General features: G+C 37.0%; 1 protein-coding gene across 1 annotated transcript in view; it reads left to right on the top strand.

The window, feature by feature from the left end:
- Positions 1 to 12,264, top strand: part of SENP7 (SUMO specific peptidase 7) — a 115,447-nt gene that overhangs the window by 76,086 nt on the left and 27,097 nt on the right. The window contains exons 12-14 of the mRNA XM_049785597.1: positions 2,909 to 2,942; positions 7,902 to 8,081; positions 10,461 to 10,744. Of these exons, the coding sequence (XP_049641554.1) occupies positions 2,909 to 2,942; positions 7,902 to 8,081; positions 10,461 to 10,744 (498 nt within the window). The remainder of the gene's footprint in view (positions 1 to 2,908; positions 2,943 to 7,901; positions 8,082 to 10,460; positions 10,745 to 12,264) is intronic.

The raw sequence follows: 12,264 nt of genomic DNA, 5'->3' as shown, positions 1-12,264 counted from the left end.
GCCCCGGGCACAGCTGGGTGTGTCTTAGTTCTGCACTTGCTCCCCTCACCCCCCCAAAAAAAAGGAACTCCCAAATGATTCCTGCTCATGTAGTCTTCCGAGTATTCCTCCTCACATAAATCATTTTGTCGCTTTCTGTTTGTAGTCATACTAATTTTTTTAAGACTTATTTGAAATTCTGCCTCTTAAAATAATTTTTTTTCTGATTTTTCCTTTCTCACAAGATGTAGCTTCTTTTGAAACTGTGGGCATTAATATTTTAATTGTACTTATGTTCTATTAAGTTTTATATTTACTTATATCCTTATCACCTGAATATTATCTTTGAAATATCAGTGGTGGTACAATGATTGTATGTCTATTATATGTCTTCCATAAGTCATTCAAACTAAAGTAGATGCTTGTAAGTGCTAGGTGAATTATATTAAGTACATCATATTGTAACTCAGGCATTTTCTCAGAAGTTTTATTTCTATTTGATAGGAGTAGAGCAGTGCATATAAAAATGGTAAGACTGGGAAGCTGGTGAGATAGTACAGAGAATAGGGCGCTTCCTTTGCATTTGGCTGACCTGGGATCGATAGGAGTGATGTCTAAGCACAAAGCCAAGAGTAAGCTCTAAGCACAACTAGGTGTGAGCCAAAAAAAACTTCACTTTCAGGGAGTTTATATTCTATTGGACAATACAGATACAAATAAAATAAAAAAAAATTACCTCTTGGTAAACTATACAGTGGAATGTATAAGAAGGATGCATTTGATAATGAGTATATATATTCTGGAGGAATCTCAGAAGACTAGAGAGACAGAGCATATGATTTAAGATGTAGAGACATTTTTCTGACGATCTGGCAGGGCAGGGCCTGATCTGAATGGAGTAAACAGCATATACAGTCAAATCCAGCAAGTTCTTGGAACTTAAGGTAATTGTAGATCATAAATATAGTTAAATTGCTTTAGTTGAAAACACAGGACAATCAGGTTTAAAATTAATATTCCATGATCACCAGCTTTCAGATATTTATGATCTTGGCATGCTTGATATGTTATTCTTTAAAGAATATTCACATTTCAGAATCTTTTCCTATTTTAGACTCAGGTTTAATTATTTCTGTTTAGTTATTTGTAATTGCCAAATTTCTGAATAACTATGATAATTATTGATTATTCAGAGGAAGAAAATCCAACAGATATTCAACAGTGGGGTATTCATAGTTGATATTAGACAGTTCGACTTGAAATGGGTAGTAAGATTAATAAAGTCAAACTTCAAATAAAGGAATAATTAAAGGAATAAATAAATAATAATTATTATTTCTATTTATAGCCACTCAGTAGGGCTTGGTGGGGGCACATTGTGTTGCCAATGATAAGATCTATGACTAAAACCCAGGCGTCCTGCATGCAGAGCATGTTCTATATAGACTTTTGAGCTTATCTCTCCAGCTCTGTAAATAAAGTTAGTTTTTTTGTTTTGCTTTGTTTTTGGGCCATACCCTGCGACACACAGGGGTTACTCCTGTCTCTGCTCAGAAATTGCTCCTGCCAGGCACGGGGACCATATGGGATGCCAGGATGCAAACCCCTGTTGGTCCTGGGTTGGCTACTTGCAAGGCAAATGCCCTACCACTGTGCTGTCTCTCTAGCCCCCTGTAAAGAAAGTTTTAAAGAACATCTTTAATTTTGTTTAACTGACACAGCTCTCACAGATTTTCTAGAGTATGTCATTCCATAGTCTTTACATTAGATTTTTATGTTTAAAAACAAAAGGATTTGGCACTCTATATACAGACCCCGGCTTCTTTATCCATTCTTTGGAGAACATTTCAGTTGATCCATGCTTTGATAATTGTGAATAATGCTGTTATAAATACAGAAAAGCAAATATCATTTCAAATTGTTTTTTTTATATCCTCTAATAAATGCTCAGGGATGACATTTCTGGTTTATAGTTACTTTCATTATTAGTTTTGTTTGTTTTTTATAATTTAGTAGTGTTGGTGATCAGTCCCAGAACTTTACTCATTCTAAGTGCTAAAGCACCATCCTTGCTCACCATTGTTTGTTTTGCTTCCTTTTTGGGGTTTGGGTCACATTAGTGGTGTTGGAGACTTGCTTTGGCAGAGTTCGGGAAACAATGGGGAACAATGCTTGGGATCAAAATTTGTTCTAGTGCCTGCACAGTATGATCTCAGTCCATTGAACTCTCTTTAGTTAGCTTTTGAAGGAATCTTTATACTGATTTCCATTAGGTTTGTACCAATCTACTTTCTCACTAACAGAATTTATTCTACTTTCACCTCCACAACACATATCATTTCCACTTTTTGATGTAAGTTTTTCTAATAGGTGAAGGTAATATTTTATTGTGAATTTGATTTGCATTTGTGTAATGGTAAGTGCAGGAAAGCATATTTTTTATGTGCTGTTGGCTTTCTTTTTTCTTTTTTTTTTGAGACATCTCCAATCTTATATTCATTTTTTGGCTTGGGTTGTTGATTTTTGTTTTCAGATTCTTTATACATTTTGCAAATTAATCTCTTAAATACACTGCTTTGTAACTTAGAATTAAGAGACGTTTGCTGAGAATACCACTAAAAAGTCAAATTCCGCTTTATGCTACATTCTATGGGACTATATTTTACTCTAAATATTCAGAAAATATTAAATTGAGTCTTTGATTTTATAAATGGGCATATTGAAAATTTAAATTTGTATAGGGTTCTCAAACTTATGTAAAACTTAATTCTCTTTAGGTAAATCTTAGTTTATTCATACGAAGACTTGAGCACTTAAGTGTGAATTTTCAATATGTATTTGTGTTTTGAAAAAGAAAATTGAAAAGAATTAAATAGTAACACATTTTGAACAGTATGCCGATTTATTTATTTTTTAATTTTTCTTTTAGTTCACAACAAAGTATGTTAAGATTCCATTTCAAGGTAAGCTACCAATTAATTCTTATAACCTCCTTTTAAAATTTATTTAAATATCATGACTTACAGAGCTGTTCATTATATAATTACTTCTGGTATTCAATATTCAAATGACAATCCTTCTACTGGTATAATGTGCCTGCCACTATTGTCATTAGTTTCCCACCCACTCCCAAAACTGCCTCCTCAGCATTTGGAAATAATTTGCTATATATTTCTTGTTACAATTAAAAAGTAATGAAATTATTGAAAACACTTAAATAACAAAAAATTTGAAAATTGTTTTATTGCACAATGGACTCATTAAATTATTGTCTGATTATAATCTCTTCACTGTATAAAATAAATGGTTAGAAAGAATTTTGAAGAGCCGGAGCAGTGGCACAAGCGGTAGGGCGTCTGCCTGGCATGTGCTAACCTAGGATGGACCATGGTTTGATCCCCCCTGGTGTCCCATCTGGTCCCCCAAGCCAGGAGCGATTTCTGAGCATTTCATAGCCAGGAGTAACCCCTGAGCATCACCAGTTATGGCCCAATAACCCCCCTAATAAAAAATAAAAAAATTTGAAATCTTTTACCACAAATTTTCCATATTTTTTATGTATGGAATTTGAAGTAAATTTATTTATTTCAACTTAATTCTTCTTTCAAAGCAACTTTAAATCTGGTACATTTTTTATAGCTTGAAAATAGTATGTTTTAGTGATTTTAGTTAATATTAATGGACTAATTATATTGGAGGTGGTTTAATAAATGAAGTTAGTAATAAGATTTTTGGTATATAAAAGTATATGAAAATAGGAATTATAAGGAAGGAATCATAAAGAAAAGTTTACATGTTACACGTAAACATGTAAAATGCTTTTGTATAGTAGTTAAGAGTTTTTTGTTTGTTTGTTTGTTTTGGGCCAGATCTGGTAATGCTCAGGGCTTACTTCTGGCTCTACATTCCTGTATTACTCCTCTCGGGCTCAGGCATTTTATGGGGTGCAGGAATCAAACCTGGGTTTGCCATATGCAAGACAAATACAGCCTTACTTGCTATACTTTCACTTTAGTTCTGGTAACTAAGATTTTTAAAATACTATTTCCCAGCTGAATATATCAAAATACCTTGAAAACATACTTGCAATTCTTAGAGATTTGGCCAAATCTGACGCAGCGCTTAGGTGTTCTGGCTCAGAAATTGCTTCTGGCAGGCTCAGGGGACCATATGGGATGCCGGGGATTGAACCTGGGTCCATTCTTGGGTTGGGTGTGCAAGGCAAACACCCTACTACTTTGCTGTCGCTCCTGCCCATTTTCTCATTCATGTGTAAAATAATTTAGAGTAAATAGTGATAATAAGTAAATCAACAATAAAGAATAGCCTCTTAGAGAATGAATTATATAAAAATTGAGGAAGAGAGGTTTATTCAAAAATGTTTAAAATATAAACTAAAACGTAAGTTTTTGTTCTAAGAATAAAGATATGATCTAAGTCTAAAGTTTGTGTCATCTGATATTTATATGGCTACTCCAGCTTTTGTTTTTTTTTTTTTTTTTTTTGGGCCACACCTGGCGGCTCTCAGGGGTTACTCCTGGCTCTGCACTCAGAAATTGCTTCTGACTTGGGGGAGCATATGGGATGCCGGAATCGAATCTGGGTCCATCCTGGATCAGCCTACCATGTGCTGCCACTTCCGTCCCTCACTTCAGCTTTTTTTTTGTATTGTTTTGTTTTGTTTTTGGGCCACACTTGGAGGCGCTCAGGGGTTACTCCTGGCTATCTGCTCAGAAATAGCTCCTGGCAGGCACGGGGGACCATATGGGACACCGGGATTTGAACCAACCACCTTAGGTCCTGGATCGGCTGCTTGCAAGGCAAACACCACTGTGATATCTCTCTGGCCCCTCCAGCTTTTTTTTAAGGAAGTTGTTTGCTTGGATGATTGCCCTTCAACCTTTGATTTTGAGTCTATGTTTGCTCTGTCTATTCAGATGTGTTTCTTGTAGGCAGCAGAATGTTGGATTCAGTTTTTTTGATTTATTAAATTGGTGCATTTAGTTCATTGACATTGAGAGAGAAAATTGTCCTGAGATTTATTTTCATCTTTGTGTAGGAGTTTGGTTTGTCTGTTGGTCTGTCTTGTCTTAAAGTAGACCTTTCAGTTTTTCTCTCTTTTTTTTGTTTATTTTTTGTTTTTGGCTCACACCCGGCCATGCTCAGGGGTTACTCCTGGCTCTATGATCAGAAATTGCTTCTGGCAGGCTCAGGGGACCATATGGGATTCCGGGATTCGAACCACCGACCTTCTGCATTAAAGGCAAACGCCTTACCTCCATGCTATCTCTTCGGCCCCTCAGTTTTTCTCTTAAGGCTGTTTTTGAGTCTGTATAGTTTCTGAGCTGTTGTTTATCCGTGAATCCATGTATGCTTCCTTCAAAACTGAGTGTGAGTCTGGCTGGGTGAAGCATTCTAGGCAAAACATTCATTTTGCTGAGTTTTGTTACTATATCTCCCTATTACCTTCTGGTTTTGAGGGTCTCTTGGACAGATCTGCTGTAAGTCTTAAGGATACTCCTTTGAATGTAATTTCCTTTTTTGATCTTACTGCTTACAGTATTCTTACAGTATTCTATCCCTATCTGTTAGTTTCATCATTTTGACTAAGATGTGTCTTGAGGATGTGTCTTTCTTCGGATCTCTCGTAGCTGCTATTCTTTGGGCATGCAGGATTTGGTTGTGTGCATTCTAGCTCTGGGAGTTTCTCTGCAATGATGTCCTTGACTGATTTGTCTTGGGGATTTTCTTCCTGGGTCTCTGGGACTCAAATGATTCTTAGGTTGTTTCTGTTAAGTTTATCAAAGACTTGTATTTTCTTTCTTTTTTTTTTTTTTTTTTTGTGGGGGTCACACCCAGCAGTGCTCAGGGGTTACTCCTGGCTCTATGCTCAGTAATCGCTCCTGACAGGCTTGGGGAACCATATGGGATGCCGGGATTCCAACCACCGTCTTTCTGCATGCAAGGCAAACGCCCTACCTCCACGCTCTCTGGCCCAAAAACTTCTATTTTCATATGTTCACATTCTTTGAGTATCTTTTTCTATTGTCTAATCATTTGCTTTAAGGCTCTTTTCCAGTCTCTTTTATTGGATGGAGTTGTTATGCATCACATCTTCCAGCTCACTGATTCAGTCTCCAGCTGCTGTCACTCTGTTGGAGAGGCTTTCTAGTGAGGTTTTCATTTTGCCTACTTCGTTTTCCGACCTGTTATTTTAGTTTGGAGTTTTCTGATTTTCATTTTCATATCCTCTTGATTCTTATTTGTGGTCTGTTCAGCTCGATCTATGCTTTTTCTGAGTTCTATGAACATTCTCCATATTTTTTCTCTTTTTTTAAAAAAATTATTTCTTGATTGATTGATTGATTCATTGATTCATTGAATGGTTTTTGGGCCACATCCAGAGGCATTCAGCTCACTCTGCACTAGAAATCACCCCTGACAGGCTGGAGGACCATCTGGAATCCAGGAATCAAACCGGGTTCCCTCCCATTTTGGCTACATGAAAGGCAAATGTCCTACTGCTGTGCTATTTCTCCAGCCCCCAATATTCTCAAAACTCCTTATCTGAGAGGGTAACTAGGTGGTTGGCACTTTTTCAGTCATGAGAGCTACTATCTTCATTCTCTATGCATGGTGTTGGCCTGCCTTGTTTCCCTATTGTCACACTTGAAATGTGATGTTTTCTGCGTGCTGTGCTTGGGTTCATTGACTAGATGTGTGCAGCTGAGGAGCCAAGCAAGTGGCTGGGTTCATCTGGCTCTGCCCTTTGTGGGTGAGGCCAGCTCACTTCTATTCACATGACTTCCACAGGTGCTTCTGGGCGGGGTTTTCACAGGCAACTGTGGGTCCTGGGCTGCAGTGGCATTAGAAAGCATGCAACAGGGATCCTGAAAGTATCACTTCTAGCAGCGCTCAGAGAACATATAGGTTGCCAGGGATTGAACCCAGGTTGGCCATTTACAAGGCAAACATCCTACCTGCTGTACTATTGAGCTCCTCCTTTTTTTTGGTTGGTTTTTGGGCCACATCTGGTGGCACTCAGGGCTTACTTCCTACTCTGCACTCAGAAATCACTCCTGGCAGGCTTGGGAATCATATGGGATACCAGGGATCGAATCCTGGGTCGGCCTCATGCAAGGCAAATGCCCTACCTGCTGTATTATCACACCAGCCCTTCCTCCTCAGTTTTTTTTTTAATTGGAACTATATGATCTTCAGAACTTCTTCATACCAGTTTATTTCATTTCTTTGGAATGAAATTCATATTTTTTTTTAGCTCACTTACAAAACAATTCAGAATTGTTGCTCTGAAGTTCTGATAATTAGAAAAGAAGCACCTTTCTGCCAGACTATTCAGAAATTCTTATTGTTCTTTAGAATCTTTTGAGTATGGTTAATTGGTATAGTGAAATATATAGGAGAATAAATTTAAAAAATAGCTGACAATAGCATTTCAGGTCTTGACTGGAATATTGATCAACATAGAAATGTATAATTTTTTCTTTTATACTTTGCTTTGTTTTCTGCATGGTAAGTTAGTCTTCTGTCGTCATTCACTTTTTATTTTCTTTTTTTTTTAGCTAATGGTATCAGGGCTCCTAGTGAAAAAAAATTTGAACAAAGTTTTATTGCCTAAAAATTTATGAAAATTTTACATCATATTTATTGTTCTTGGATATAATTGAGGTGCTATGTTATCAGAGGCCAAATGTCTTCAATGATCATTTCCTAATTATCTAACCCTTTGTAATTATAATGTTCTTTGGTTTACTTTAATAGTACTGCTTGAAATGTTTCAGCCAAGTTTAGTGATGTGAACTGGAAATATATTTAAAATGCATATTATTCTTTTTGAGAACCTTAAGGGAATTACTTCATATCTTACATGGATTAATTAATTTTTCTTTTATGTATTTCAGTTTCCCTAAATGAGGTTTCATTGTTAATAGATACCTCCCATATAAAGAGATTTGGGTTATGGAAAAGAAAGGATGGTGAGCACAGTAAACGGAGTCATGCTATTCTTTTTCTCTGGGTCTCTTCAAATTACCTTCAGGACATTGAGATCCAATTAGATAATTCTTCATTAAGCCAGAAATGTGAGTATAATATAATGTCTTGGTTTTAGAATAACTTAAAAATACTGTATATAAAATAGTTTTTTCCTAAGATAATTTTTTTTTTTTTTTTTTTTTTTTTTGGTTTTTGGGTCACACCAGGCAGTGCTCAGGGGTTATTCCTGGCTCCAGGCTCAGAAATTGCTCCTGGCAGGCACGGGGGACCATATGGGACGCCGGGATTCGAACCGATGACCTCCTGCATGAAAGACAAACGCTTTACCTCCATGCTATCTCTCCGGCCCCTTCCTAAGATAATTTAAAAGCAAGGAGTAAGCCCTAAACAGCCAGTTGTGTCCCCAAAGTTAGTGAGTGTATTTCATAAAATTGAAATTAATTTTATTGAATTAAAAAAGAATTTTTGTCACATGTTTTCTATGATAAATTTACTCAACCAAGTCAAATTATTTTCTAACTTAAATGATTTCCATAATCACTTATCATTTGCCATCTTTGGCTATCTTTTTTGGCGAGGGTAGGCCACATGTGACAGTGCTTGAGGCTTATTCCTGTTAAGTTCAGGGATCACTCATAGTGGACTTGAGCAGTAGGTGCCAGGGCTTGACCCTCGGACAGCTCTGTACAAGGAAAGTGTCTTACTCCTACAGTATCTTGCTGGCTATTTTTATATTTTATTTTATTATTATTTTTTAAAACTATCTTTAAGTATTTTTATTTTTTTTTTTTATTTTTTATTTTTTTTGGTTTTTGGGCCACACCCGGTAACGCTCAGGGGTTACCCCTGGCTATGTGCTCAGAAGTTGCTCCTGGCTTGGGGGACCATATGGGACACTGGGGGATCGAACCGCGGTCCGTCCAAGGCAGCGCTGGCAAGGCAGGCACCTTACCTTTAGCGCCACCGCCCGGCCCCTGTATTTTTATATTTTAAATCACCATTAGATGCAGTTAAGTTGTTGATATTTGAGTTTTAGTCAAACAACGTTCTGACAACCATCCCTTCACCACTGTTCATTTTCCACTACCCATTTCCCCAATTACCCTCTAACCGTGCTTTTTCTCCCCACCCTCCAGTCTACCTCTATAAAACCTCTCTTTTTTCCTTTTAGGCACTGTGGTTTGCAATACTGTTACTGAACGGGCATCAAGCATATCAGTTTACCTTCTTGTGCACCCCGTTCTTGGCCACAGCGATGATTTCTAACTATTATTGTCATAGTGGTCCCTTCTGTCTTGTTTTATTATTTTGTTTATTTTGGGCTACACCAGCCGCGCTCAGAGGTTACTCCTGTTTCTGTGCTCAGAAATTACTCCTGGCAGGCTCGGGGGACCATATGGGATGCTGGGAATTGAACTTGGGTCAGCCACTTGGAAGGCAAAGGCCCTGCCTGCAGAGCTATTGTTTCAGCCCCCTGTGTTAATTGCTCTTTTTCTCCCCATTGTTTCCATTGTCTTTGGGTATTATTCTCATACAATTATTATTATTATTATTATTTTTGGTTTTTTGGGCCACACTCATTTGATGCTCAGGGGTTACTCCTGGCTAAGCACTCAGAAATTGCCCCTGGCTTGGGGGGACCATATGGGACGCTGGGGGATGGAACCGCGGTCCTTCCTTGGCTAGCGCTTGCAAGGCAGACACCTTACCTTTAGCGTCACCTCGCCGGCCGCATCATACAGTATTTTTAATATCCCGCAGATAAGTGTAATTACTCTATGAATGTCCCCTCCATCTGACTTATTTCACACAGTTTGATATTCTCCATGTATAAATAGATTACATGACTTCATTTTTTCCTAACTGGTGCATGTTTAGATACTTCTAGAACAGGGTCCCAGCGAACATTCTCAGTCATGCTATGGGAAGATATCAGGTGATTCCTGGGATTGAACTTGGATTCAGGTGCATGCAAGAAGGAATGCTCTCATTTCTTTGAGTTATTTCATTTTCCCCTATGGGTGCCATAGAAAAATAATGTATTTTTCCCTTTAATTTAAAGAAAATTAGTTTATTTATACATTTACGAACAAATGTTTACTAACACTGTCACAATATGGTGATGTCGTAGTGTACAATAAAGTTTTATTTCTAAAGCAGGAGGAATATAAATATTGTGTTTAGTTTATTTTTCCCATTTTGGGGCCACACTTGGCTGTGCTCAGCTTCTCCTGGCTCTGAGTTCAGGGATCATTATTACTGTTGGGGGTTCCATTTATAGTCTTCAGGGATTATACCAGGGTCAGGTGCATGTAGATATCTTGTGTCTAGATTCTAATAGCTTATTTGGAGTTAAAAACTAAATACAAAATGCTTTATAAGTTATAAAGTAATATTTTATTGTTTTAATTATAATCTCTGAAAAAATAGCATTGCTAAAAATTGGTTTCTTTTATCTTTCATAGCAAGATCCAGTGAATTTATTTTCCTTGAGTTACACAATCCTATTTCACAAAGAGAAGAATTAAAGCTGAAAGATATTATGACGGAAATAAGTACAGCCAATGGAGATTTAGAACTTTCTTATTCACTGTCTTGGGGTCAGGCACTTCCTTTGTTTCAGAATCTTTCTTCAAAAGATAGTTCTTTCATTCATTATTACTGCACTTCAACTTATTCTATCTCTGCTGTTACTGCTGTTGCTACTACTGCTGCTGCTGAAGAAATGAAGATGAAATCATTATCGCAGGTTAGCATCAATTAATCTAGTTGTCCAAGAGAAGGGAAGAACATCAACAATACGTTTTTTATTGAAAGTTAAATCTAATTTAAAGTGCTATTTTTTTTCCTGAAGGTCACAGGAGCCATCCTAAAAAGAGTTCTGATTGCTAAATCTAGAACATTTCCACTAACAAAAATTAGTAATAGCAGCTTTGATTATACCCAATAATGACATAACTGCCTGCAAATCTATATTGACATTAATAGATGAATGAGTTTTGAAAATGTTATATAGGGACAATCCTTCCTTAGAAAAATGTTCAGTTTAACAACATAAACGGAATAAAAAATATATAAACTAAACTAAACTCATAGTTATGATTGTTGCAGGCAATGCCCACTGAGAGATGTTTAATTTAATAGTGAAAATTTTAGGAAAGATAGATATCCTTTTTTTGGTTCTTGGGTCACACCCGACAGCACTCAGTGGTTACTCCTGGCTCTACACTCAGAAATCACTCCTGGCAGCCTCGGGGGACCATATGGGATGCTGGGATTCAAACCACTGTCCTTTTGCATGGAAGGCAAATGCTCTACCTCTATGCTTTCTCTCCGGCCCCGAGATAGATATCCTTGTAATAAAGTTTTATACTCCAAATATATTCGAGTTGCAAAAAGGAAGTAGAATTTTTTTTTTCAAAATAAAAATTATATATTTATTAAAAATAAAAGAAAGAAAGAAAATGTGTAAAAACATTGTGATTCTGCCATAGAAAGGAATCAAATATTGCTTCCTGCATTGGGAGAAACTTCCCACTTCTGCTTGGTCTTTGAGAGTTTGAACAACTTAAAACAAAGGCTAAGGAAGTACAAAGATAATATGTGCCCCAAAGCCAGGACTCTAAAACCCTTTTTGTTAGATTAAGGTTGTAGATGTCTTGCCCTGCAACATAGGAAGTAGAATTTTTACATTAGATAAGTCTGACAGACATCTCCTTATCCTATGATCATATTTAACATCACCTTTAGTAGGACACATTGACTAATGCACCCTGTCACATCATATACTTAACAAGGGGAATATCAACTCTGGGATATTCTTTTTTTTTTTTTTTTTTGGTTTTTGGGCCACACCTGGCGTTGCTCAGGGGTTACTCCTGGCTGTCTGCTCAGAAATAGCTCCTGGCAGGCACGGGGGACCATATGGGACACCAGGATTTGAACCAACCACCTTAGGTCCTGGATTGGCTGCTTGCAAGGCAAACACCGCTGTGCTATCTCTCCAGGCCCAACTCTGGGATATTCTTGGCTATATTGTATTTGGTTTTATATATATATAGTGTATAAACAATTGAAATGAAAATTAAGTATGAAAGTATGGGCAACAATATTATAAATCCTAGTACCTAAGTAAAAATAGTTTAACAAAAACATAAGTGTAGAGTTCAGTAGTCAGATAAGATATTAATATTAAGGAAATCTGGGAAAAGTTTATTTTTCTTTTGTCACTTTTTTTTTTTTTTGGTTTTTGGGTCACATCCGGTAGCA

This window comes from Suncus etruscus, chromosome 13, assembly GCF_024139225.1.
Source record: "Suncus etruscus isolate mSunEtr1 chromosome 13, mSunEtr1.pri.cur, whole genome shotgun sequence".
NCBI classification, from domain to species: Eukaryota; Metazoa; Chordata; class Mammalia; order Eulipotyphla; family Soricidae; genus Suncus; species Suncus etruscus.
The sequence above is the reverse complement of the archived record's forward strand: the minus strand, read 5'-3'. Positions and strand labels throughout refer to the sequence as shown.